General features: G+C 42.6%; 1 protein-coding gene across 10 annotated transcripts in view; it reads left to right on the top strand.

Moving 5' to 3' along the window:
- Positions 1-26,457, top strand: part of fbxo25 (F-box protein 25) — a 184,702-nt gene that overhangs the window by 5,496 nt on the left and 152,749 nt on the right. For 7 of the 10 annotated variants that reach the window (XR_007262051.1, XR_007262050.1, XR_007262052.1 and 4 more), the window contains exons 2-7: positions 4,365-4,468; positions 9,587-9,636; positions 9,717-9,809; positions 10,596-10,689; positions 20,121-20,305; positions 26,007-26,189. Coding sequence is in view for 5 of the 10 variants with exons in the window: in XM_048596459.1 (XP_048452416.1) it covers positions 4,365-4,468; positions 9,587-9,636; positions 9,717-9,809; positions 10,596-10,689; positions 20,121-20,305; positions 26,007-26,189 (709 nt within the window). In the remaining 5 variants the exon portion in view is untranslated. The remainder of the gene's footprint in view (positions 1-4,364; positions 4,469-9,586; positions 9,637-9,716; positions 9,810-10,595; positions 10,690-20,120; positions 20,306-26,006; positions 26,190-26,457) is intronic. The other 3 variants (XR_007262054.1, XM_048596461.1, XM_048596462.1) reach the window with 1 other exon arrangement.

Below are 26,457 nucleotides of genomic sequence, written 5' to 3'. Positions count from 1 at the left end.
ATCTCCACAGACAACATGCTGAAGCTACTGGACCTATGCTTGGTAACTAACACCCTGCCCAAGATTTGAATCCTACCTGGAGCAAGTTAATTTTGGAAGCGTTTCCTTTACTTGGACAAAAGAAATGTCTCTATGAATAGGTGGCATGGTGGTTCAGTGGTTAGCACTGCTGCCTCGCAGCGTCAGGGACTCTGGTTCGATTCCACCCTCAGGCGACTGTCTGTGTGGAGTTTGCACTTTCTCACCCTGTCTGCGTGGGTTTTCTCCGGGTGCTCCGGTTTCCTCCCACTGTCCAAAAATGTGAAAGTTAGGTGGATTGACCATACTAAATTGCCCATAATGCAGTCATGGGAATTGCAGGCTTAAAGGGATTAAAGTTAGGTAGGGTGTGGGTCGTCTGAGTGGATGTTCTTCTGAGGGTCATTGCAGACTTGACGTGCTGAATAACCTGCTTCCGCATTGTAGGGGTTCTGTGATCTAATAACTGCTCTTCATCAGATGAACCCTCTTGTTGGCATTAAGCAAAACAAAATCTCTTATTGTACTGAATAACACCCTGTTTTAGGTGAATAGCAAATTTTGCTTCCTTGTGTCCATGATGACACATAATCTAACTCTTAATGCAGAACTTGTTGCACGCGTAGGGAAAGCAGATACCACCTTCAGATGCTTCACAAAACGTGCATGGAATAACATCAATAGAACAGAATAGCCTTTATTGTCACGTGCGCTTGAATGAGTACAGTGAAAAGTTAGTACACGTTTTAAAAAAAAAGTTATTATAGTGTAAAAGAAAATAGATTAGCATGGAAACAGTTGAAAAAGTCCAGAATGGTAATAAGTAAGTACTTAAGTTCCAGTCTGTGCCTGTCAGCCCCAGAGCATGAGGCCATGCAGCCTCAATATGCCGGCCCCCATTCAGCGTTCGCTTCACCGTAGGATCCGGCCCACTTGCTTCGCCCTGCCACAGGACTTGGACCTGCAGTGGGACCCGGCCCATGCTTTCCTCGCTTTGCCCTGCCCTGCCCCAGGCTTGTTCCACTTCTCGACTCCAGTCTCCAGGTAGGGCAGAAGTGGGGGTGAGGGGGGGGAAGAAAAGAAAAGCTGCAAAGAGGAGAAAAATAGAAAGAAAAGGGAAAGGGAATGGCAAGCAGAGGAGTTTCGACTGGAGCGTCCTACTCTGCTGCCATCTTGAATGCAGATGAGTGTCCTATACATTGGGGAAACGAAGTGTAGACTGGGTGACTGCTTCGCAGAACAGTTGCATTCTGTCCACAGAAAAGACCCTGAACTTCTAGTTGCCCGCCACTTCAACACATCACCCTGTTCCCTGGCAAACACTTCTGTCTCGGGCTTGCTGCAGTGCTCCAGCAAAGCTCAGCACAATTGGAAGAACAGCATCTCATTTTCAGCTTGGGGACCCTGCAGCCTTCCAGCTATCACTTAGGACAAAATGCTAGGTTTTGAGGATTCTGTTCTCAAAACTTTTTTTGTCTGGACATGAAATGTGGGTGACTTATAGCTATCAAGAAAATAAGCCCAATTTTCACATTTGCTGTCTGAGGTGCATGCAGGGCAAATCACAAATGTGGCAGTCCTCTCAAAGACTTTTTCCAAGTACGCGGACGCACCTAAAGCAGAAGTAGAATTGCTGGCTTGGGCACATGTTTTCAGAATGAAAAGCTGTTGCATACTTTAAGAAATTTCTTTTCTTATTGGTGAAATAGCTGGAGACAGGCAGTCAATATAGTGCCCAAAACTCTGCTGTTCAGGACCTTCACATCATGCTTGCAAGCATCCTTGAAGCAATGAGGAACTTCAATTACATCGAAAAACTAGATAAACTGAGATTTCCTTCAGTGGATTACAAGAGATTTAGAGGGGTATTTTAATACAGGTCTTGGGTGGTGGAGAAAGGTATTCTGATCGTCATTAAGGGGAAACTGTTACTGTAGCAGAGGGCACTAATTCAAGGTAATTGAATATACAACCAGAGGCATAATAAAGAATCAGAGATAGTAGGAACTGCAGATGCTGGAGAATCCGAGACAACAAGGTGCAAGGCTGGATGAACACAGCAGGCCAAGCAGCATCATAGGAGCAGAGAGGCTCTCTGCTCCTATGATGCTGCATAATAAAGAATGTTTTCATGCCAGTTGTGATGTGGAATGCACTGCCTAAAAGAAGGGCAAAAACAGTTGATAATCCCTTTCAAGAGAAAACTGGGTACCTACATTTTTGTTTAGGTGGCAGGAGAGAAAATTTCATGGCCGTGGAGAAAGCATGACCAGCTCTGGACTCTTATTTCAGAGCTGACATGCATAATAGGGTTGGATGTCCTCCTCCTGCACATAATCTGATAAGAGTCCAGAGATCAGAGCCTTGGTAATCTTCTTATCACCTAAATCTACACATTTGTCAAGATCAGATTCTGGTCATTGCATCAATAGAGTATCAGAGCATCTCTGAGTAGTAGTACGTTTCACCATAGAATGGTGAGGAGAAAATTCTTTGGATCAGTCTACCACATGAATGTGTGTAAATTAATTCCATCTTGTCTTAATTTATGCTACTTAATTCCGATTTCCTAATTTGAATTTTGTAAGTGTAAAGATGTGAATATTTGCTTAAGACTTAATTTCAAATCACCTCATTTTAAATTGTTTGAACTTTGCATTATCAAGTAGGCTGTATTCATTGCTTTTTGTATTTAATGTCAAATATACACAAGTTAAATTTATCATTGAACTAGTGGTATTTGTTTCATGTACAGCAATTTTGATAAGACGTTGTACCATTCATAAGTGATACAGTTAAAGCTCGTTCATGCCACCATATCCAAAGTAAATTGCACATGTTTCACCCTTCATTATTTAGCAGATATTAAAGGAAAAGGTCCAGTTGTTGCTTTCTGCAAACCTACCCAGTACTTTTTTTTTCCAAGCATTGATCATTATGTTTGTGTGGGTTAGTCAATGAATAGCTTATATTTTTTAGGGTCCTATCTTTACCTATTTTCAATATGAAAAACTCTTAATTTTGCCAGTCTGTCCTAAGATCAGAAACGTTTAATGCCAGGAATTAGCTGCATGGTCCTTCTCTGCACTACTTGAGTGTTTTGCTTTTACGATGGTATAAAATGGAACAGAGTTCGACATGCAGTCTGATTCGGACACAATATAATTAATCGTCACATTTTCTAAATTGTGCTGAACTGTCTTGGCATTATGTATCCTAATTGCTTTGTTTATTGTTACTCCAGTGCTAGGTTCTGAATCAATAATCGCACACTTCTGTTCCACTATTAGTTATTGCTAGTATTTGTGATTGTTGTTTTATGTTTGTTCTGCCACTGTGTAATACCTTGTACTTACTTGTATCGCTACTATTGATCTGCAATTATTTTTCCTACTTTACATTTGATTTGCTTAGATTTGAAGAACTCAGTTCTTCACTTTTGGCTTCTTTTTCAATAGGTGTTTGTCAGTGCCAGTGTGAGTTCGCACATGAGTAAATGCTGCAATGTAAACTTAAGCGAATACATTTTGGCACATAGAATACACTTGGGGTTGTAAAGCACATAAAAGCATTGCTGACTACCAAATAAAAACTGAATGAACTGCGGATGCTGTAAATCAAAAAAACAAAATTGCTGGAAAAACTCAGCAGGTCCTGCAGTATATGTGGAGAGAAATCAGAGTTAACGTTTCGGGTCGAGTGACCCTTCCTCAACTGAGGAGCAGACTGCATGTTGCTGAATACCAACCTGTTTTTGTTAATTATTTTACGTAGGAAAAGCAAAATGGTTTGGGATCTGTCTGGACCACACATACATCCGTGTTATAATTGCATGCCACTTCAGTCCATGATTACTTACTAAAGGCGTGTCTACAGGAAATCCCCAAAATAAATAATTATTAAATCTAAATATTTTTGCTTGGTAATCATTCATATAATAAACCAGATGGGGCATTCACCACAGCTAATCTTTGCTACTATATTTTATGCATATCATTTAAAATGTATTAATTGTTTACATTGTACTTGACAATTTCACTGTGACGTTATCAGAGTATAATATCATTGGAACTATAGCGTGCATGCATATCAAATTATAGAATTGCCAGTGAAAAATCTGCAATACCAATAGAATAAAATAAGTTTTTTAATTCTTTGTGTCCCTATAATATGTAATTCTTTAAGAGCTAGGAGCCCTCTTTGAATATAGTTTCCTTACAAGTTCTTATTAACACAGCAGATCTTAAAATTATTTATTCACATGAAACTTTTGCAAAAAAAAAGTCATATCTATACTATATCACATTATTTATATAAAATATTTTGAACTTCTTTCTTTTCAATAGATTGCAGGAAGAGAGCCAGGAAAATAGAATTATTGGGGAAGATTGTGAGGTGATAGTGAAAAAGAGGAAGAAAGACCACTTCAATAACAACACGAAGACTCAATGTAAGGTTTTTTAATAGCCACTTATTTTGAAGTGAACAGAACAGTGAACATTGCAAGCTTTGGAGCTCCAAATTATTGGAGCTTTTTGCTATGTCTAAACTTACAAATGGTTATCCGTGTGTAAATTGGGTATATTAATCAAATTATTCATTACAGAATAGTTTGGAATTAATGCTTGATTAATTCAGTACCAAACCGCTGATTTTTTTTTTTGTTTTAAAAATGTATGCGCATCCATTCTGACTATAGAAAACAGAATACCTTTCTTCACTGCAGGATTTCTTCTTTTTCTGATTTCTTTTTCAAAAAAATACCGAAATTACTTTTGCAAACGTACAAGTAAAGTCGCCATAGTTCCACCAGCCCATTGGGCTGCTCTCTCATTACAGATAGATAGCTAGTGGTGGTTTAACCTGAGAGTCACCTTGCCTCGGGCGAGAGGAGAGGTTGAGAAGGAGAGTTCTTCATGGTAACCTCAGCCGGTGCCTGAATTGAAACCACACTGTTATCATTACTCTGCATTGCAAACCAGCTGTCCTGCCAACTGAGCTCACCAACTCCTCTTCTGTTGAAATATACATCATATAGCAAGTTATTAAAACTGTTTTCTGTTTTGAGATACTCAAACATTATCTCTTTTGTATGGGAGGAAATTCTGGAGTGTAATTGCTCAATGCTTGTTCCTGTTAAAGGACCCTCTACTTCAAAATATAAAATGTCCAACTGTCTGCCTCCAGAATGCTCTGAGGACAGCACCCATCTCCAAGAATGAGCTTAATTTAGCAACATTTTTTTAACATAGTCATGTAAAACAAGAATACACTCCTGGTAATGTGTAGTAAATATTTGCTAGGCTATTACTAGATCCATAACAAAAACCATAATGTTCATAATCATCCACACACCCAAACAATTTTGAGGTTTCTTTTCCCTTTTTCGGGAAGCATTTGAGAAATTTTGACAATAGAAAATGTCAAGCTAATAACAGAAGCAGTAGCATGTGGGGTTAAATTGGACAGTTGTGCTGTGCATTTAACTACCATCTGTTTACTGTAATGCTAGAAGCATGGCAAATTCAGGCTGCCTTTGGGTTTAAATTATTCCAGGGGGCAAGTAAGTGCTCGCCATGCTGTTCGTTGGCTGTACTCAGCAGCAGGGGTCTGTTAATATGAGTATGAAGTGTTACATGAAGGCATAAAAGCAGAAAATATTCTGACAGTACCTAGAGAGGGGGAGACTGTTAAGTTTTTCAACCTTTGTCAGAACTGAAAAAAGCTAGATGTAACCAGTTTTATGCAATACAGAGGGAAGAGAAAGAATAAGAAGTGATTGGAGAATGTACGTGATAGGAGAGGTTAAAAGGGATGCTAGTGTGAAGCAAAAGGAGAGGGTCAAGAGACATAGGAGACATTGTAAGGACACACCAGGAGAATCATCACCAAAAGTTCAATTTTCATCAATTGTGTGGAACATCCTTTGTTTCTAATGTTTTTTTTTGATCCAGGCCCACTCTCTTCATTTTGTCGATTTTTGTTATTGGCTGTATTGCCTATTCTTTTTCCCAGTAGAAAATTTACTCTGTATGTGTGGTGTGCCACAAGGATCAGTGCTGGGTCCACCGCTTTTTGTCATTTATGTAAATGATTTGGATGTCAACATAAGAGGTATGGTTAGTAAGTTTGCAGATGAGACCAAACTTGGTGGTGTAGTGGACAGTAAAGAAGGTCTCATCAGAGTACAACGGGACCATAATCAGACGGGCCGAGGAGTAGCAGATGGAGTTTAATTTAGATAAATGTGAGGTGCTGCATTTTGGAAAGGCAAGACTTAGACACTTAATGGTATGGTCCAGGGGAGCGTTGCCAGACAGAGAGATCTTGGGATGCATATTTGTAGTTCCTTGAAAGTGGAGTCCCAGGTAGACAGGATAGTAAAGAAGGCATTAGGTATGCTTGCCCTTATTGGTCATTGCATTGAGTAAGGGAGTTGGGAGGTCATGTTGCGACTTTACAAGACATCTGTTAGGCCAATTTTGGAATACTGTGTTCAGTTCCAGTCTCCCTGCTATAGAAGGATGTTGTGAAACTTGAATGGTTTCGGAAAAGATTTACAAGGATGTTGCCAGGGTTGGAGGGTTTCAGCAATAGGGAGAGGCTGAATGGGCTGGGGCTATATTCCCTGGAGTGTCGGAGGCTGAGGGGTGACCTTTATAGAAGTTTATAAAATATGAGGGGCATGGATAGGGTGAATAGCCAAAGTCTTTTCCCCAGGGTAGTGGAGTTGAAAACTTGAGGACATAGGTTTAAGGTGAGAGGGGAAAGATTTAAAAGGTACCTAAAGGGCAACGTTTTCATGCAGAGGGTGATGTTTTTATGGAATGAACTGCCAGAAGAAGTGGTGAAGGCTAGTACAATTACAACATGTAAAAGGCATCTGGATGGGTATATGAGTAGGAAAGGTTTAGAAGGATATGGGCCAGATGCTGGCAAATGGGACTAGATTAGTTTAGGATATCTGGTCTGCATGGACGAGTTGGAATGAAGGGTCTGTTTCCACACTGTACAGCTCTATGACTCACGCTCACAATTTCACGTGCTGTATCTCTTGCCTCTTTGCTTCCTTGACTTTTTATATCCCTATTTCTGGGGATTGGATATGTGCCATTGCCTTTGTCACCCCACTCACCCCTATAACTATTACTAACTATGTTTCCTCTTGTCCCTTTTCCTGTAATGACTGTCTTCTATTTGTGCCCCCCTCCATTCAAATGTTGTTAGTGCCCTTGCTATTTCCTGCCTGCCACTGGGAAAGCACTTTTTTTAAGTGCCTCTTCCCTGTTGCTTTGCTTCATCTGATGTTCCAATAATGTACAAAAGCAACCTTTTTTTTGGTGTGTTCATTCTCTTGAATTCATTTCTAAGTATACATCAGTGCACTTTCTGATAACTTCTCTTGTATCCTCTGAAGAAGTATGATGCAGTTGTTAGAGGAAAGGTTAGAAGTTGCTGAATGGAAAGTTGTGTTTAAGGTAACTGGTATTGCTCAGGAGTTATTTGACAGAGGCGAGGCAGCAAAGGATGCTAGAATTTATTATCTCTTCTTGTTCCACCAGTCTAGTGTCACATATTTCCTATTTCCTAATTCCTGCTCTCGTCTGACAGATGGCTACAAAGGTTGTTTGCTCGTAATGGTCAAAGATGCATGCCACAGATCTTGATAGCTGCTCAACTGACTGTCTTGTCTTGTGCTCTTCAAGTTGTTCAGGAACAGAGCATTTCTGAGGCCGTAGTGTTCTCATTTGTAGGTCTGAAGTGTGGATCTAAAGTATATAGATTCTGCACTGGGGTTATTTCATGAATGAGTAAACCTTGTCACAGTATTCTTCATGTCTTGTCATGTTGTATACATTGCAGCTAGCACAGAGGAATATCTTAGAATGAAGGAATAGTGACAACTGCCATTCATCTGTGTGATGCATCTTGCGACTGGTGTGCAATGACATGCATTCAGGAAAATGACTGAAGTCGCGAAGCATGTGCAAAGTATTGCGTGTATGCACATAACACCCTGCACCACAGGGAAGCCTTTGAAAACTTGTCTCTTGCTCTACTTTCTGCTTCTGTTTCTAACAGTCTCCTCTGATCTATTTTGTACATCAGTATAGTTTGAGTTAAAAAGCATTGCTTATATATCTAGCACCAACCTGGAAGGAGTCCGACACACCACCAGTTAAGAGCTGTAATGACTTGACAGCCTTGGGCAATTCAATCATTGCCATCTCCAACATTATCCTATTGTGATGAAAACAGTAGATAGATTTCAGTCACTAATTTTTTTTTAAATTGAGGTGCACGCGTCTTGTATGTAGGTCATTGCTGAAGCTTAACTAAGAGACGTTCACCCTGGAGATCCTCCGATTTTTTTTTTTTTTTTTTTCCCCCCAGAGAGCCCCATCTCACATCTTCTGTTTTCTGGTATTCTGGTTTTGCTGTGGATGTTTCTCGTTATTCTCAGCCATGCTCAATTTCAAAACGATGACACCCAATCCAACAATGACTGGAAGGCAATTTTTTTTTCAGCGTAAGCCTTTAAGATTACCAAAGAAGTAGTTAAGCACAATCAAACTCTCCCTGTAGATTCTTGAAATTTTGTACAAATATAATTCTAAAAACACAAATGCATCAACAATTAGTTGGAATAATCTAAAATTAACTTTTGTAAGTAGTTCATTGCCCCTTTCACATAGTGCTGTTCAGATAGCCTTCATGCTACCTAACCTGTTCAGTTGCAAACTTAACAGTATCAATTGGCTGCTGTTGGGAGAAGTCACTGATTGCAATGCCAGCCAGAAAAATAGGAATGTGCAACTTTTTTTTGAATTATCTGCTTGGAATCACTAATTTCTGATCAGATCTGTGACTGTCCTTGTCATGGGTATTGCCAGTGGCAATTAAACTTTGTTTAACCAAGATACCATCTTGTGTTAAAGGTGGGCTAAATGCAGTTCAATAACCCATCTCGGCCACACATAAGGCTCTTCAAAATGTTTAAAATATCCATGGAAAATCACTCTTTCTTGCTGTAAAGAAGTGTGATTACAGCAGCTGATATTTTTGATGGTTCACCTCACTTCATAAGTCAGTGAAAGACTTGGACCTGGCTGTAACTGATGCAAGAAACTTGTTAGATGGGTGTAGAAATTCACAATTTTGTTTTGTTGTGGGCCTTGACGTTTGTAAGAAAAATTCTTCTGTGTGATAGGTAATCTGTTGAGTAGATAGGAGAAGCAGGGATTCAACAGTTGGGTTACTACATTGAGATTTAAAAGTGGGTTCCAACCCGTGCTGGAATATATACGTTCTTCTGCCAGCTGCAAGTAAAAGATAGGCTGTGGTTTGCATATTTTACAGACTAAATTTAAAAAGCAATGATATGAAAATAGTCACAATCAGTCTTTTGATCTTGTAATCTTAATTTCTACTGGATTTTAAAAATCTTAATACACTAAGTACTCGACAATAGGTGTCAGCCATTTTATTAGCATGTCTTGATGTCACATTACCTATTAATGAACTGTCGAATATTTTAGTAAAAAGCTTTTCGTTTTATTTTTTTCAGACTTCTGTCAGGAAAAGTGGATCTATGTCCATAAAGGAAGCACCAGAGAAGTAGGTTAATTTACTGTGTAATCTTTGTCATTTTAATTTTTATCCCTCTTTTAAATGTTGTGGCTTTATTTTGTTTGCAGAGACATGGTTATTGTACACTAGGAGAAGCATTTAACCGCTTAGATTTTTCAAGTGCAATTCAAGACATAAGAAGATTCAACTACGTTGTTAAAGTAAGTTGTTTTCCTAGAACTTTGCATTCTTTTAAAGATTATACATGTATTCCCTACAACTCCCCCCTCAGATATTTTTGAGCTTTTATTGTCTCTAGAAATGCAATAACCTTGAAATGTTGACTTGCATTTCATCATACAACTTTGAATTGCAAAGTTTGCTTGGATTGTTAATCAGAAGATTGCATTGCCATGGAAATTTTGATAGTAAAAACATTTAAATGTTTTTACTATGAGTGCATTTTATTTTGCTACAACAAAATGAATCAAAATTGAGCTCTTTCCTGTTTAGAATATGCTGATTTCTATTCGTAACTTTCTAATTTTCAGATGCTTGTAATAATTTTTGATGAGAAGCTACATCGGAGAAGTGGGCTTAATTTTATAGTTGGGTGGATTTATCCTCGTGTGACATATTTAACTTAACTGAGACATCTCAAACATTTAACACCTGATGCTGTTTGGAAGAATTTTGAGTTCCACGGCAAAGAGACTCCATTTATTTATGATATAGTTCGTGCTGTTTGGAACCATGGAAGTCCGAGTTTTTCGAATTGATTTACATAGCATGAACAGTGCAGACTTATTTATGTTGCTTGGTCTCTGAATGCTTCTTGTGGAAGAGTTCATTTTCAGAAACTAGATGTGTTTCCAGAATGTGGTACTTAACATGGAATCCAGTTATTCACATCGTTCGCAATAAGAACTGTTTATAGCCAGTGTTGCTAAATTGTGCTATGAGAAAAGATACTTGTGCCAACTAAGTTAACATTTTTTTAAACTCAGCTTTTGCAGCTTATAGCAAATTCACAGCTGACCTCTTTAAGTGGAGCTGCACAGAAGAACTACTTCAATATTTTGGAAAAGATTGTTCGGAAAGGTAAACTTGACCATTTTTTTGTTAAATTTGCAAATATGTAAAACCTGTTTCTCAGACCAAAAATACAGAGAGCTTGTTTTACCCAACACAGTAAAGCATTAATTGCTATGAAGTGACTTGTTTTTCCTTCTGTATTAAGAAGTGTCTAAACTGAAATGATTGATTGTCTTTTTGGTATAAACTTATTTAATCTTGGACACTGTAGACTTCGAGTCATAGAGTTGTACAGCATGGAAACAGACCTTTCAATCCAACTTGTCCATGCTGACTAGATATCCTAGATAAATCTAGTCCCATCCAGATGCCTTTTAAAGGTTGTAATTGTACTCGCCTCTACCACTTTTTCTGGCAGCTCATCGCAAACATGCACCACCTTCTGCGTGAAAAAGATGCCCCTCAGAACCCTTGTAAATTTTTCCCCTCTCAACTTAAACCTATGCCCTCGAGCTTTGGACTTTCCTACCCTTGGTTAAAAGACCTTGGCTATTCATCCTATCCAGGCCCTTCATGATTTTGCAAACGTCCATAGGGTTACCCTTCAGCCTCTGATGCTCCAGAGAAAATAGCCCCAGCCTATTCACCGTCTTCCTATAGTTCAAACTCTCCAACCCTGGCAACATACTTGTAAATCTTTCTGAACCCTTCTGAACCACTCTTTCACCCTGCACATGCTCTCCCTACTGCTGCGCAATTCCTCCCGCTCCCCATCTCTGCGCGCCTCATGGCCCTCCCTCTGCGCAGTGAGGGAGAGGGGTGGCACGGTGAGAGAGAGAGAAGGAGAGGGTGTAGTCAGAGGAAGAGAGAGAGGGCACGGTCAGAGGGAGAGAAGGATAAAGGGAGCGTGATCAGATTGGCAGAGACAGAGAAGGAGGGAATGCGTTCAGAGGAGAATAGAGAGAGAGAAGGAGCGTGCATGGTCAGAGGGACTGTGAGAGAGAGGGGAGAGGGTGCAGTCAGAGGGGAGAGAGAGGAAAGCTGCGGTCACACAGATAGAGGAGCAGAGAGTGCGGTCAGACGAAGACAGAGAAAGAGGAGAGGGAGAGGAGGAGAGGATGCGGTGAGAGGGAGAGAGAGAGGAGCAGAGGCTATGGTCCACGGGTGGTATAGAGAGATGAGGAGGGGGCACATTCAGTGGGAAGAGAGAGAGAGGAGAGGCTGCAGTCAAAGGGGATGAGAGAGAGAGGAGAGGGCACGGTCAGAGTGGGAGAGAAGGGCGCGGTCAGATGGAGAGGGAAGGAGAGGGTGTGGTCAGAGGGAAAGAGAGAGGGGACATTGCACGGTCAGATGGGGAGAGAGAGGATAAGGGGGCGTGGTCAGAGGGAGAAGTGGAGAGGAGAGGAGAGGGCAGGGTCAGAGGGGGAGAGGGCGTAGTCAGAGGGAGAGAGGGAAGGAGAGGGCGTGGACAGAGGCAAAGAGAGAGAGGAGAGGGCACGGTTGCATGGAGAGAGACGAGCCGGCGCAGTCAGAGGGAGTGCGAGAGGAGAGGGCGCAGTCATAGCGAGAGTATGTGAGAGAAGGGGAAGGCGTGTTCAGAGGGAGAGAGAAGGAGTGGGCGCAGTCAGAGAGAGAGAGAAAGGGGGAGGAGGGGGCACAGTCAGGGGTGGGGGGGAGGGGGGAGGGGGGGGGGGGGAGAGGGGGAGGGAGGGAAAGCGAGAGAGAGAGGGAGTGCAGTCAGTAGGAGGGAGAGAGGAGTGCGTGCGGTCAGTGGGAGAGACAGGAGAGAGTGAGGAGGAGAGGGCGTGGTCAGAGGGAGCGAGAAAAGGAGAGGGCGTGGTCAGAGGGAGAGAGAGGGAAGGAGTAGGCACAGTCAGTGTGTGAGTGAGGAGAGGGCACGGTCACAGAGAGAGAGAGAGAGAGGAGGGGGCGCGTTCAGAGGGGGAGAGAGAGGAGGAGGAGGGGGTACGTTTAGAGGGAGGGAGGGAGGGAGAGAGAGGAGGGTGTGCAATTAGGGAGGGTGAGAGAGAGTAGAGAGGGTGTGGTCACTGGGGGAGACAGAGGAGAGGGTGCGGTCAGAGGGAGAGAAAGAGATGAGAGGGCTTGGTCACAGAGAGTGAGGGAAGGAGAAGGCGCAGTCAGAGGAAGAACAAGTGGAGAGAGAGAAGGGGAAGGCGCAGTCAGAGGGAGAGAGTGAGGAGATGGCATGGTCTGAGAGGGAGAGAAGGATAGGGCGTGGTCACATGGAGAGAGAAGGAGAGGGTGCGGTCAGAGGGAGAGAGGAGGAGAGGGTGGGCTCAAAGGGAGATTGAGAAGTGGAGGGTGCGGTCAGACGGAGAGAAAGAGAGAAGGTGACGGTGCAGTCAGAGTTGGAGAAAGAGGAGAGGGCGCCGTCAGTGGGAGAGAGAGGAGAGGGCGCAGTCAGAGGCAGGGAGAGGGAGAGAGAGGAGAGGGTGCGGTCCGTGGGTGAGACAGAGAAGGAGAGGGTGCGGTCAGAGGGAGAGAGAGAGAGAGAGAGAGAGGGAAGGAGAAGGCGAGGTCAGAGGAAGAGCGAGAGAAGGAGAGGGCGCAGTCAGAGGGAGAGTGTGAGAGAGAAGGGGAAGGCGCCGTCAGGGGGAGAGTGTGAGGAGAGGGTGTGGTCTGAGGGAGAGAAGGACAGGGCATGTTCACATGGAGAAAGAAGGAGAGGGCACAGTCAGATGGAGAGAGAGGAGAGGGTGGGTTCAGAGGGAGAGATAGAAGGAGAGCGTGCGGTCAGAGGGAGAGATAACGAGAAAGTGAGGGCGCAGTCAGAGAGAAAGGGAGAAGGAGAGGGCGCGGTCAGAGGGAGGGAGAGAGGAGAGGGCGTGGTCTGAGGGGAGAGAGAGGTATAGGCTGTGGTCACATGGAGAGAGAGGAGAGGGTGGGCTCAGAGGGAGAGAGAGAAGGAGAGGGCGTGCTTAGAGGGGGAACGAGAGAGGAGATGGCAGGGTCAGAAGGGGAGAGAGAGAGAAGGAGGGTGTGTGGTCAGGGAAAGAGAGAGAGAGAGAAGAAGGCGTGGTCAGAGGGGGAGAGTGCAAGAAGGAGTGGGCATGGTCAGGGGGAGGGAGAGAGAAAGAGGGAGTGCAGTCAGGTGAGAGGGGGTTGCACGCGGTCAGTGGGAGGGAGGGAGGAGAGGGTGCGGTCAATGAGGGGGAGAGAGGAGAGGTTGTGCTCAGAGGGAAAGAGAGAGAAGAAGGTGTGGTCAGAGTGAGGGAGCGAGGAGATGGCGCGGTCAGATGGAGAGAGAGAAGGAGATGGCGCGGTCAGATGGAGAGAGAGAAGGAGAGGGCTCAGTCCAAGGGTGGTCGCGAGAGAGGACAAGGGGACACATTTCGGGGGAGAGAGAGAGAGAGAAGGAGAGGCTGCAGTCAAAGGGGATGAGAGAAGGAGAGGGCGCCTTCAGAGAGAGAGAGAGGGAGTGATGGCGCGGTCAGGGGGAAAGGGAGAGATGTAAATGGCGCAGTCACAGGGAGAGAGAGAGAGGAGAGGGCGTGGTAAGACGGAAGGAGAGAGAGACAGGAGATGGCACGGTCAGAGGGGAAGAGGGGGAGAAGGAGGGTGCTGTCAGGAGGGGAGAGAGAGAGAGAGAAGGAGGGGGCGTGGTCATAGGGAAAGAGAGAGGAAAGGGCGGGGTCACAGGGTGTGGTCAGAGGGAGAGAGAGAGGAGAGGGCATGGTTAAAAGGGATGAGAGAGAGAGAGATGGCGCAGTCAGAGGGCGGGACAGAAGGAGAGGGCATGGTTGGGGTGGGTGGGGGAGAAAGTGGAGAGGGCGTGGTCGGAGGCAGGGAGAGAGTGCAAAGGAGCAGGTGCGGTCAGGGGGAGAGAGAGAGAAGGAGGAGAGGGAGAGGGAGAGATGCCGATGGCGCGGGCCAGGGAGGGAGAGAGGAGAGGGCATGTTGAGAGGGAGAGTGAGAGAGAGGAGAAGGCGCGGTCAGATGGAGAGTGAGAGAATGAGTGAGAGAGAGAGAGGAAAGGAGACCGCGTGGTCAGAGGAAGAGAGAGAGAGGGGAGAGGGCACGGTCAGGGGGAGGGAGAGAGGGGGGAAGGAGAAGGCGCGGTCAGAGGGGGAGACGGAGGAGAGGGCGTGGTCAAGGGGAGAGAGAGGAGAGGGCACGTTCAAAGGGAGGGAGAGAGAGAAGGAGAGGATGTGGTCAGGGAGGGAGTGAGAGGAGAGGGTCCGGCCAGAGGGAGGGAGAGAGAGGGAAGGAGAGGGCGTGGTTGCAGGGAGACAGGGAAGGAGAGGACACGGTCAGAGGGAGAGAGGAAAGAAGAGGGTGCGGTCAGAGGGAAAGAGGGAAGCAGATGGCGCAGTCAGAGGGGGATAGAGAGAGAAGGAGAGGGCTCGGTCAGGGGGAGAGAGAGAGAGGAGAGGGTGCGTTCAAAGAAGGGGAGAGAGGGAGGAGAGGGTGCAGTCGGAGGGGAGAGAGGGAGGAGAGAGCGCGGTCAGGGGGAGAGACAGAAGGAGAGGGCCCAGTCAGAGGGGGAGAGAGAGAAGGAGAGGGTGCGCTAAGGGAGAAAGAGAGAGGAGAGAGCACAGTCAGAAGCAGAGAGGGGAGAGGGCTTGGTCAGAGGGGAGGGAGGGAGAGAGGGAGGAGAGGCGCAGTCATGAGGGAGGAGAGGGCGCAGTCAGTTGGAAGAGGGAGGAGAGGGCGTGTTCGGCGGGGGAGAGGGGGCGGATCGGGGGGGGAGAGAGGGGGGGGAGGGGGTGAGGTCGGAGGGTGAGAGAGGGAGGGGGGGAGGGGACGAGAAGGAAGGAGGAGAGGATGTGGTCAGGGAGGGAGTGGGTCGGGGGGGGCCGGAGGGAGGGAGGAGACGCACCGCTCCCCCCCCCTCCGCTCTCTCCGTCACTCCTCCCCCCGCCCTGCGCACCTGCTATCTCCTTTTCTCTACACGCACACACGCAAGAGTGTTCGGTGATCCTCAGTCATTGCCCACTCGGTCTCAGATGAACTGGTATAACTTTGTTGGAAAACTTACTAGAACCATAGATGAAGTAACTGCTTACCTGTTCCAATGTCATAATATCCCATGAGCAAGCTCTTGGCAAAGACAAATGCAGTAAAATAGATTGTCTCACATGCGGTGTTTCTCCAGTTCCAGAGGTAATAACACAAAGAGAAAATTCTGCAGAGAGAGATGAATGGCAGCTTTCACAACCAATTTCAAAACCCCAATGACTGAAAACTAAACTAAAACTCTGGTTCTGTGGGATCCTGACTCTTAACTATTCATGCCGTTTGTTATGTTCTAACTTTAAACGCCCCTTAAGAAAAAAACCATCAAGATCCAAAGATGGCTTTATTATGCTACTTGTATACTACAGTACATATGCATTGCATTGACTCTAAGCGTGCAAACATTCAATACTCACAGTCCATTTCAGTTGCTTTCTTCTGCCACTGAACACCTTTGTCTGCCTTCGTCAAATTCATGACGACGCGTTGGCAATTACATTGTCTCATCCTGCCATGTGAATAATTTTCAACTTAAATGGCTGTAACAATAAACTTCATCTAAATAGTCCGGTATTTTTAACTTTTAAATTTTTCCAAAAGTGTTAAGGTGTTATGAGCATTATATACAATTGTCTCACATACATTACTGGCAACATAAATGTTGAAACGTTACAAAGTCAACACCAAACTCAAAGTCTCTTCTCGATTGTGGAATATTTCTGTTGATGAATATTCAACTTTGAAAAAGTGCCCAATAGGTCTTTCTATCTTGTCGTCTTGCAAGAGTACAGTAGCGACACCCACGTCACTTGCATTGATAGCCAACTTGAATGACTTTCCATAATTAGGTATGGCTAACATTGGGGCGGTGGTTAACACCATTTTCAGGCTGCCAAATGTCTTCTGACATTCCTTTGTCCACTGAAATTTTCTGCACTTCTTCAAGGCAGTTAGTGGAGCAGCCACACTGCTAAAATTTGGTACAAGTTTCCAATTAAAAACCACTCCATCCCAGAAATCGTAGTACTTCCCTCTTCATCAATGGTATGGGAAACTCCGCAATAACCTTTTTATATCCCATCGGGTCATCTGTCTATGACCAGTGACGTGGCCTAGGAACATGACTTGGGCTTTTGCAAGCAAAGTCTTAGATTTATTACCAAACCCACTTTCTGAAGTTGCTAGAACGGTTCCGATATATGCTCCAAATATTCCTTCCACATGTGATTAAAAATCACCAGATCGTCGATGTACAGCATTTTGGGATTATCCTATTGTGTGGCTTTATTTGTTAGTCTTTGAAATGTGGCTGGTTCATCTTTTATGCCAAATGGCATTACTTGAAACTGGTAAAGTCCATTCAGTGTCACGAATGCCGAAATTTCCTTCCTTCTCTCTGACAAAGGTGCCTACCAGGTATTAAGGTATAGTTAGAAAAACACTTCCTCAACACAGCTGTGGAATAGGATGCGAATGTGATTTCATAATGAGATTGACATTGCAGTAGTTGACACACAAACATTGGGTACCATCTGGTTTCTGCACTATCCCTATAGGTGAGCTCCATTCACTGCAACTCACTTCAATTATATTGTCTTTTAAGCAGGCTTTCAATCTCTCTGAACCTGTGCCAATTTTAGAGGGTTAAGTCTATAACAATGTTGTTGACAAGAGTCCCCAATTTGTTATGAACCAGACCAAACCCTCTCAAAATATCAAAGAGATAGCCAAGGCCCTTACTTTATCTTGTTTACAGGCAAGTGTAGGGCGCTGCATTTGAGATGGGATTTGATTGGTCAGACTATTAGGCTTTAAGCAAAATACACTTTATTCGTAAACTGGTTAAAATACAAACAAAAGAAAGAAGAATTGGTAAAACTATTGGAAAACTTAACAGAATATAGATTATTTAACTGCTAAACAGTAACTATTCCATTATGGTAGCATCCGAAAAACGCACCCTTGGCAAAGGCAAATTCAGTAAAATAGATTGTCTTACGTGGTGTTTCTCCAGTCCAGGGGGAAATAACACCAAGAGAACATTCTGGGAGAGAAAGATGTATGACAGCTTTCATAACCAACTTCAAAACCTCCAACAACTGAAAACTAAGCTAAAACCGTGGTACCATAGGAGCCTGACCACTCAATCATTCTTCTTCTATTGTTCTAACTTCTTTTTAAAAAAAAAAAGCCAAGGCCCTCACATTTCCTACAGTCACCTGATTTATTTTTCCACATGTCAGTTTCACAATAAGATCAACCCTTTTTTACACCACTTATTCCCGGTAGCTTACTACACCGCAACGATAAAATGGTACCAGTAAAGCAAATTTTGTCTATCATCTTTAGTGCATGCAGTGTCATGTCCTAGTCATTAACTATCATCCCAAACGTTCCAAATGAGATACCACAAATTCATTGTCATTTCTAATTTTGAAGGCTTTGTTTTTATGTAACATATGCATACGTATGTCCATAGGCATGTTACATATTTAGTTTTCATTAAACCTGTTTTAAAACATAAGCTATCTTGACCTCAAAGCATTTTGAGCCATAAAATTAAAATAAGCCTTGCTTATTAAAATGACATTCAGAAACTATTTAAAAACTAATTGCAAACATAATATAATTCCTTACTTGCTTAATCAAGTCCAAATTGTTTATTAATAGTTGTAAAATCCTGCAATACTGTCAAAGTCTAATGACTATTAAATGGGGTAATTTTTATCTTTCTAATGTTTGTAACTTTCAACCTTCAAGAAAAACATAACTTATCTGTATGTTGAGAGAAAGGTTTGAGTGAAATTGTGAAAGGCACAAATGTTTCTGTGGTAGAGCAGGATCAGGCATAAGGAGATTCCAGCAGCATGTGTCTGAAATTGAAAATGGACAATGCTGCTAATACCAGGGTGTGACAAGAAATTAGAGGATGAAGTTGCACACACGTATGTGCACATACACAACTTCAACAGAGCTCAAAAGTTCAAACTTCAATTCTTGGAGACTGTTCGCAATCGGTAAGGGTCGGCAATCCTAGCGTCAGCACAATACACAACCACACTTGCTTGTGTGATTGTGGAGCTTCCTTTAGGTATTTATATTTCCCCTTCTTGAATTTTCTCAGATTGTTGTACACTGGCTTCCGCATATCAAGCAAGGTAGCTGGGTGATTGTGGTTCTGGTTGTGGTTTAATAGACTTGTTTGTTTCCTGTTTCCTGGAGATGTAGCAGTTTTTTTGCCTGATTTTTATGCAATTCACAAACTAATCAGTTACATCATCCAATGATTTAATACATGAATGTGTAGTCTGCAATATCAGTTTAGCCACTTCAGTCATGAATTGTCCAATCATTGCCATATATCTTTTCCTCAATCAATATGGTGTTAGCTAAGATTATTTAAAAAAATGTTAAGTTTAATTCTTGTATTTCTGGTTGTACGAAGAAAATGTTTCACAAATTACTTAGTATATGAAATGTTGTAATTTATACAATGTATAACTTGCCTGTTTTCATTGATACATTGAGTTGTCTTCTACGTAACAGGTAACTAGTATATCTAACTAACAGTTAGATTCTAGGTTCTTGGTGATGCTAAAAGCATACTAATAAAAACAATTAACTATTTTGCTTTATTTCCTCTTCCTCTGTAACTATGGCAATTTTTAGCCTTGAATTATTGATTTTGTCCTTACCTTGTGAGTTCTTAATTAGTAAACAGAGATAGTTATTTTTACACTTTTGATATAATTTTGACATGTTAAAATTTATGACGGTACTTTTGCAAACATGCTGCTTCCTTGCCATATCCAAAATCAACCTTCAAATGTTTAGTATCTCTAAAAGTAGGAATATTTATGAATTCTATACCTTTTGTATCTTTTCCCCCTCGCCTTAAACCTATGCCGTCCAGTTTTTGATTTCCTCACCCTTGGAAAAAGACTTTAGCCAGTAAATTCTTTCTTGGGTAATTGGATAATTAAAGCACACCGCACCTGAAAGAGGTTGCTGTTCTAAATTATGAAGCTTTTCAGCATTGATAGTAAATACTATGGTAGGTTTCATGCTATGCAAGTCCAGTTTTTTTTAAAGTTCTCTGTAGTCTTTACTAACGAATGAAACCGCTTTGTCGGTGGAACATCGTCTTTGGGCAGGTAAATAATACCAATTCAGTATGAAATTTCTCTTGATTAGCTTAAATGAGCTAAATCAGAATTGTGGGGACTACCTTCACTTCCGTCACCACCAGCTTAATGATTCCCAAATAAAGATTTTGTTCACATTAAATCTGAAACTGTTTGCACATACTAGTAACCGAGCTGATGCTTGCCAAAACTCATTTGTCACTAGCAAAAGAGAAGCGACATTCATCTCATCAGTTGATTTTAATTGGTCTGAACAAACTCAAAGCAGAAACAATCATTTGTAAACCACTGCAAATCTAATCCAGCTATAATTTTATCCTTCTTCTTAATCTTAGTTATATAGCATTGAAGTATGCTTTTCCGGTTTTCTTACAGTGCTTGAAGACCAGCAGAATCCTCGACTAATCAAAAACCTTCTTCAGGATTTGGGTTCTGCCCTCTGCATCTTAATCCGTGAGGTGGGAAGGTGTGTCCTTGTTGGGAACGTTAACATCTGGGTTTGCCGTATGGAAACTATTCTGAATTGGCAACACCAGTTAAATAATCTGCAAATTACCCGGGTGAGAGGACTAACCTTGCATTTTTATTGATTACTTACTTGTTTTAGTTTTAACTTTCCTGTTGATCAGATCTATGAATCTTTTATGTTAGTAGTTGATCAGAATGTTGTATTACCATGAATTCATGGCTTATCCCTTTAACCTGGTCACCACGCTGGAGTTGCTTCTGGACAAGTTAAGTGTAGTCCTGTATTTATGTGTACATTTTGCAAGCCTGAGACTTGTATCTAGCTGTCATGAATTGTTTTTTGAGCATCTGCTGGATGATAGTCCAATATTTTCAACATCATTTGGCAGTACAAAGAGAAGCGGAGAAACAATTGGGTTTCATCCCAGAAAGTCTGGAAAACTTGTGACATAACTGGCCTGTGAACAAGCTAAGTGGCCCTTCTGTTCGGCCTTGTGCAAGGCTGGATCAACCTGCCATACATGTAGACTGGATCCGGGTTCCTTGCTCACTAAGCTTTCATGTTTGTGTTTGGTGACAAAGCCTGGATGAGCTTGCAAGGTTTCATTTTGAAGAGAGGTGAGAAGTAGAAAATATTTGTAGAAGCATCATTTTAAGGGGAGAGTTAGGAGATCTGGGTGTGAGTCTGATGTTCACCAAAGAATTGCTGATTAATGGGAGGAAGTCCAACTCCCTGTGAAGGAGCATCTGGTTAAAAGCTTCAGTCACTGTGATAAATCTTGAGTATGACCTCTCTGGAGAGGCTCAAACCTTTCCGCAAATTTCTCAATGGCTACAGTTAGTATCTTATGATTGTCATTTGCATTTTGAGCACAAAATTATTAGAATAATTTTATGTGTCAAGTCTGATGCTTTGCATACAGTTTGGATAACATAAATGTTTTTAGTTGAAAGGCAGGATTGTGCTCTTAGAGTATCAGGTTCGCCTGTTCCCTTTGGACCTTATCGTGTAATTTGTGTTTTTTTGTTCTGATTGTACTGAAACTAAGTTTTCTATGAGGTTAGAGCTGTCCTGCAAGTTGATTGCAATGTGGTTACCTTTCAGCTTTTGCTAATTCAGATTAGTGCAAAATGTTTGGAACATATGGCATTATTGTTTGCCAGCTCCTGCAGTCAGTTGTGATATGATCCTAGTAGCTGAAAAATATATTATTTGCTTGCATGTCTCATTTCTTGTTCATTTTGATTTGCTTGCCATTCCTGTTTGCTGTACAAAGTGCTGTTCAGTAATGCTGAATCATCCACATAAGTGACATAGCTTGGGTAGCATAACTACGCTCATGACAGAGGAGTGTTTTTAAGGATATCTCCACTGATAGTGTGTCCTGCTGTTAAACACACAAAATATGTCAAGATTTTCAAGAACAAGCGTAACAGGAATGATAGGGCAGTGTTCGTTAAAGAGGATGGGAATTTGGTGGGTGCCCAAGAGGTTTAAACATACTTGTTCTGATGATGAGCATGAATCGCACCATATTGTTGAATGAAAGCCACAGGCACTGGTGCAACAACACCACCCAAAGTGGGCAGTTTCTTGGTCAGGTGAATTGACACTTAAAATTTGTGGCCAACTAAAAAGTATCTCTGTTAATCTTGAGGCCAGTGGCTAGAGAACCATGCCAGATTCTGTTCTCAATGAAACAGCATCATACCAGCACTTGAGGCATTTTATTCCACTGAGTTCCTATGAAGTCAAGGAACTACAATATGTTGTGTACTGCTTTGGGATTTGATTGTCTGGTGTATGTGTGCAGTCATGAAGAAAGGGAGAGATGCAATCCTTAAGGAGCCCAGATGGAAGAAGGTAAGGTCTGAAGTACTGAGACTTCCTACTTTCCTGTCTGGAATTGGTGGGGGGTGGGATTAGTTGTCTGTCATGACAAGGCAGTCATAAAAAAACTTGCTGAAAGGGAGTTGACTAAAGAATGCCAATATACATAAATATCCTGGGCAATGGATAATTTTGTCATGTATCTGTATGTTTAGATTTGCCATTCAGCTCACACATGCATACATAATGAGCTGGTAAAATCACATGAGAAACCTCAACCTGCTCCCAGGCAGAAGTGGGCTCTGGACTTGGATTCCATAATGGAAGATACCATGCCTTGTCACAGGCAGATCATTTTGTCTTTGGCTTAGCCTGCAAATGGCAACAAGAATGGAGGAATGGGAGGCTAACATCTTTCTAATGTTCATTCTACCTACTTCTGGTTTGCAGGTGGATCTGGGGATAAGCAGGCAATCTGCTGTCTGGCTGCGGGTTAATCAAATGTACGTTTGGGTACGTTTTACATTGGCTGGACAGTTGTTCCAGTGTAAATTTTGAGCTATGCATAGGGACACTGGCGAATTCACATCATAAGCATACTTTGAAGGAATTGCAAGTGAAGTTGAATTTTCCTCCTGGGCAATTTTTCTATGACTGGAACCCTCCAAAATTTTTCTTAAATTGGAAACTTCAGGTGACTCCTGAAATTAAGTAATATAGCTACACAGGAAAAAATTTCAAATACACTATCTAACTTCTGAGTAATTATTAAACTGACCCTATCCTTAACTTGCACACATACCCTCAGCACCATCTCCATACCATTTACCTATCTAGTACCCTTCCCGCCCTACCCTGCAGCACACTAATATCGAGCTTACCTTACACAGTTACTCTTTGACAGAAGCTGTCAAAATTGTTTAAATTTCAAAATACAGCAGCTGACTCTTGTGAAAAAGGGGCATGGGTTGCCTTCCTTTGAGAGTTTTGTGCAATGAAAAATCTGTCAGAATGGAAGTATAGCTCTGCATTTCCGAAGGAGATCTGAGCGGAATCTCCTCTCAGAAATACAGAACTCCATTCTTACTTTAAAAGACAGGCTAAAGTGGCAATCTGCATGAAATATCTACTGGCTTTCTGTTTTTCCATTTTGATGTTTTTGTTTTCATTGCTCATTCATAGAGGCTGGTTTGCTGGGCATCAGGTAGCCTCGCACGTAAAAGGAATTTTAAAAATATTTTTATATGATTTGGGTATTACTGATGAAGCCAGCATTTATTGCTCACCATAATTGTCCTTGAAGGTGATTGGTGAGCTACTTTCTTAAACTTTTTCAAAAATAGAAATTGCTGGCAGAACTTAGCAGGTCTGGCCATATCAATGGCAGTTCTGATGAAGAGTCACCAGACTCGAAACATTAATTCTGCTTTCTTCTCACAAATGCTGCCAGACCTGTTGAGTTTTGCCAGCAATTTCTGTTTTTGTTTCAGACCTCCAGCTTCACAGTTCTTTGTTTTATTTCTTAAATATTTTGCAATCTTGCGTGATGTTGCTACATCCAGATGTAGCAATGGGGAAGGATTTTTTTTTAAAATATGTAATACATTATCAGGATGGTGCACAGCTTAGGGAAACTTTCTGATGACGTTTCCTTGAATCTGCTGCCTTGTTGCTCTAAGTGAAAGAGGTTTACAGTTGGAAGGTGCTATTAAAGAAACTTTAGAATATTGTAATGCAGTTGCAAATGGTGCTCACTGCAATCATGTAGCAAAGGTGGTGCAGGGAGTTAATGTTGAAGGTGATAGATGAGGTGTCGATCAAGTCAGCTGTTTTGTCCAGGATGATGTTGAGCTTGTGTTGTTGGTGCTGCAGTCATACAAGCTAGTGGAGATTATTCCATCACACTCCTGACTTGTGCTTTGCAGATGGTGGGCAAGTTGGGTTGTAACTCATTTGCTACCAAATTCCCAACTTTTGATCTGTTCTTGTAGTTGCATTCTCTATATGGCTGGTTCAGTTCAGGTTCTCTTCAATCATCATTATCCGGAATGTCGATCGAGGAAGATCCAGATGATATTCTCTGGAACAAGTAGTTAGACTCTCTCTTTCTTTACTGAAGATTATCTGACACTTGCGTTATGCAAATTTCGGGTCCGGTGACCCTTCCTCAGAACTGGTAGTGGCTGGGAAAACGTCACTTTATATGCAGAAAATGGGGAGGTGGGTGGGGTAGGAAGTAAATGATAGGATAGAGCCCAAAGAGAGAGAAAGACAGTTGCTAACGACCAGCCTGGGAGGGTGAATAGTTGTTAATGGGGACTGTTAGTGACTAACAACAGGAGGTGTGTAATGGCAGGCCATGTGATAACAAGGCCTGGTGTGTGGGGTAGGGGGCTGGGACATGGGAGAGTTTAGGCCCTAAAATTATTGAATTCAATATTGAGTCCAGAGGGCTGTAGAGTCCCCAAGCGGAAAATGAGGTGTTGTTTGTCCAGCTTGCGTTGGGCTTCACTGGAACACTGCAGCGAGCCAGAGACAGAGATGTTGGCCAGGGAGCAGGGTGGTGCATTGAAATGGCAGGCAACAGGTAGTACAGGGTCTTTTTTGTGAGCAGAACGTAGATGTTCTGCGAAGCAGTCGCCAAGTCTATGCTTTGTTTCCCCAATGTAGAGGAGACCACATTGTGAGCAGCAAATGCAGTAGACTAGATTCTGGGAAGTGCAGGTGAAGTGTTGCTTCACCTGGAAGGTATGTTTGGGCCCTTGGATACTGGGGAGGGAGGAGGTAAATGGGCAGGTGTTGCACCTTCGCCGGTTACAGGGGAAGGTGCTGTAGGGCTGTGGGGAAGTGTTGGGGGTGAAGGAAGCGTGGACCAGGGTGTCCTGGAGGGAACGGTCCCTGCGGAAGGCGGACAAGGGAGGGGAGGGGAATATGTGCCTGGTGGTGGCATCCTGCTGGAGGTGGCGGAAATGGCGTCTGATAATCTTCTGGATGTGGATGCTGGTGGGACAACACCTCATTTTCCACTTGGGGACCCCACAACTGCTGAACTTTTTTAGCAATTTTGGTTTTGTTCCTGATTTACAGCATCCACAGTTCTTTTGGTTTTTATTGCGTTATGCAAATGTTACTTGCCACTTATTAACCCAAACTTGACTATTGTTCAAATCTTGCTGCATTTGACACATGCTGCTTCAATATTTGAGGAGTTATAAATTGAACTGAACACTACAGTTATCAGTGAACTTTACACTTTTTTGACTTTTATGATAGTGGGGAAGTCATTGATAAAGCCTCTGAAAATGCTTAGATGTAGTACCTTGAGAAATTCCTGGGACAGGAATGGTTGGCCTTCAATAATCCATTCAATATGATCCAGACAGTGAAAATTAAAAAAAAAAAAATCCATTCATTACAATTTCATTAGGGTTTCTTAGTGTCACACACAATTAGATGCTGTCTTGATATCAGATGTATTTAATTTTTACCCTCTGGAATTCAACACCTTTTTGTCTATATTTGGCCTAGAGCTGTAATGAGGTCCTGTAGTGTGTCCTGGCAAAGTATTTGTGTGTAAGTGCTACCTGATAAGAGCACCGTCTTGAGAACAGCAAAGGTTGTTGGACAAGGCATCCCTGTCCAATTTTCCACTTCTGATAGGTGCCAATGATTTAACTGTAGAAATAACTTGATGCAGTAAGTTCCGGAGCACAAGGTCTTCAGCCCTTGGCTATTCTCAAGTCCCATAACCTTTTACTGTACTCAATACCTTGATGAGGAACGTGCATTTCCAAAGCTGCTTGTGAGATGGAGCTGGTGTGTTTTCCCTCATTGTGATTTAGATGCGACAGTTCAGTGTGGTATGCTACAGTTCTGGAAGATTATAAAAGCCCCGATGTATATTGCTTTCTCCCTTTTTGGATGAACCTAATGGCAGTAATTTTTCTTCTTTGCGTTTACAGCAAATGAATAATGGAGCAACACTGAGTGACCTTCCACTTCACATGCAGAACAGCATCCTATATAGGTTTTCTGATGGTCTGGATATTGTCAGTTTAGGTCAGGTGACTTCTACTCTGCACATGCTCAGTGAAGATAGACATCTGTGGAAAAAACTTTGCCAGTACCATTTTGCAGAAACACAGGTAAATCTATCAGATGAAGCCACAAACAACCTAACAAAATGCAGAAAATCCATCATAGACCTAATACTGTACATAAGTACGTATTTTATTTTTAAAATACAGTTTTGCTCCTAGAATATGTATGAAAAATGAGACTAGTAAAAGCTAAGTAACTGTACATAGAGTCACTACTTCAGTATTTTGCAAGCGTACATTGCCTCTGTATTTTGGATAACTGCTATTATCAGAGTGAGTGTTGGATTTCATTGTGGCACTTTGCAGTCAGAAC

Source organism: Rhincodon typus, chromosome 5, assembly GCF_021869965.1.
Source record: "Rhincodon typus isolate 14 chromosome 5, sRhiTyp1.1, whole genome shotgun sequence".
Taxonomy (NCBI): domain Eukaryota; kingdom Metazoa; phylum Chordata; class Chondrichthyes; order Orectolobiformes; family Rhincodontidae; genus Rhincodon; species Rhincodon typus.
This window is presented reverse-complemented; position numbering and strand designations above follow the sequence as displayed.